This window comes from Nanorana parkeri, unplaced genomic scaffold (assembly GCF_000935625.1).
Source record: "Nanorana parkeri isolate BGI_ZX_2015 unplaced genomic scaffold, ASM93562v1 scaffold4263, whole genome shotgun sequence".
NCBI classification, from domain to species: Eukaryota; Metazoa; Chordata; class Amphibia; order Anura; family Dicroglossidae; genus Nanorana; species Nanorana parkeri.
Window position 1 is genome coordinate 12,891 of NW_017310527.1, and position 932 is coordinate 13,822.

General features: G+C 59.1%; 1 protein-coding gene across 1 annotated transcript in view; it reads left to right on the forward strand.

The window, feature by feature from the left end:
* LOC108803817 (protein ABHD1-like) overlaps nucleotides 1-932 on the forward strand; it is a gene marked incomplete at its 5' end in the record, with an annotated part of 10,977 nt that overhangs the window by 5,719 nt on the left and 4,326 nt on the right. Inside the window, 2 exons of the mRNA XM_018575617.1 lie at nucleotides 106-154; nucleotides 616-781. Of these exons, the coding sequence (XP_018431119.1) occupies nucleotides 106-154; nucleotides 616-781 (215 nt within the window). The remainder of the gene's footprint in view (nucleotides 1-105; nucleotides 155-615; nucleotides 782-932) is intronic.

Here is a 932-nt window from a genome sequence, read left to right on the forward strand (position 1 = left end):
GTGGGCGGTGGCTCGGCCCAGGGGGAGGAGCGGGGTGTTTGGGTGGCCGCGCGGCGCTGACACACGAACGTTCCCGGATGACACGCCGTCACTTTTCCATGGCAGGTTCCGGGACGCCATCGGGAAGGTTCTGGATGTGGATCATATTATACAGGTGAGAGCTCAGAGAACCGCCCACGGGGGAGGGGAGAGGTCACATGACCAATGTTCTCCAACCAGCTAGATTGAGGGGGAGGAGGATCATTACTTTAAGGCTGATGGGCGTAGTAGTTCCTAGGAGATGGGGTCTGATGGGGGTAGTAGTTCCTGGGAGATGGGGTCTGATGGGGGTAGGAGTTCCTGGGAGATGGGGGTAGTAGTTCCTGGGAGATGGGGTCTGATGGGGGTAGTAGTTCCTGGGAGATGGGGTCTGTGGGGGGTAGGAGTTCCTGGGAGATGGGGTCTGATGGGGGTAGGAGTTCCTGGGAGATGGGGGTAGTAGTTCCTGGGAGATGGGGTCTGATGGGGGTAGTTGTGTGGATTGGTGACACATTTATGGAGTGCAGCTTCCTGTGACCCCCGCGCTGTGTTTCCTGTACTGAGGCTCCTCCTCCCGCGTCCTCTCTCTGTTTGCAGTCTCGTTCTATCCGGGAGTTCGATGAGCGATATACGGCCGTTGTCTTTGGTTACGGGTCATGTGACGAGTATTACCGCCATGCCAGTCCGCACACCAAGCTGGGGGAGGTGAGGACGCCGGTGCTGTGCGTGAACGCGGAGGACGACCCCTTCTCCCCCCTCCCAGGTGAGACCGATCGCAATGCTCCAAACTCTAGAGATGACGACCAAGCCCCGCCCCTCCATGCCACACTATTGGTCAGTGAGGGTAGTCAGCACAGTGATGGGCCAATAGCACCGGAGGGGCGGGGCCAGGAAGTCTGGATGTCCCTGTTAGA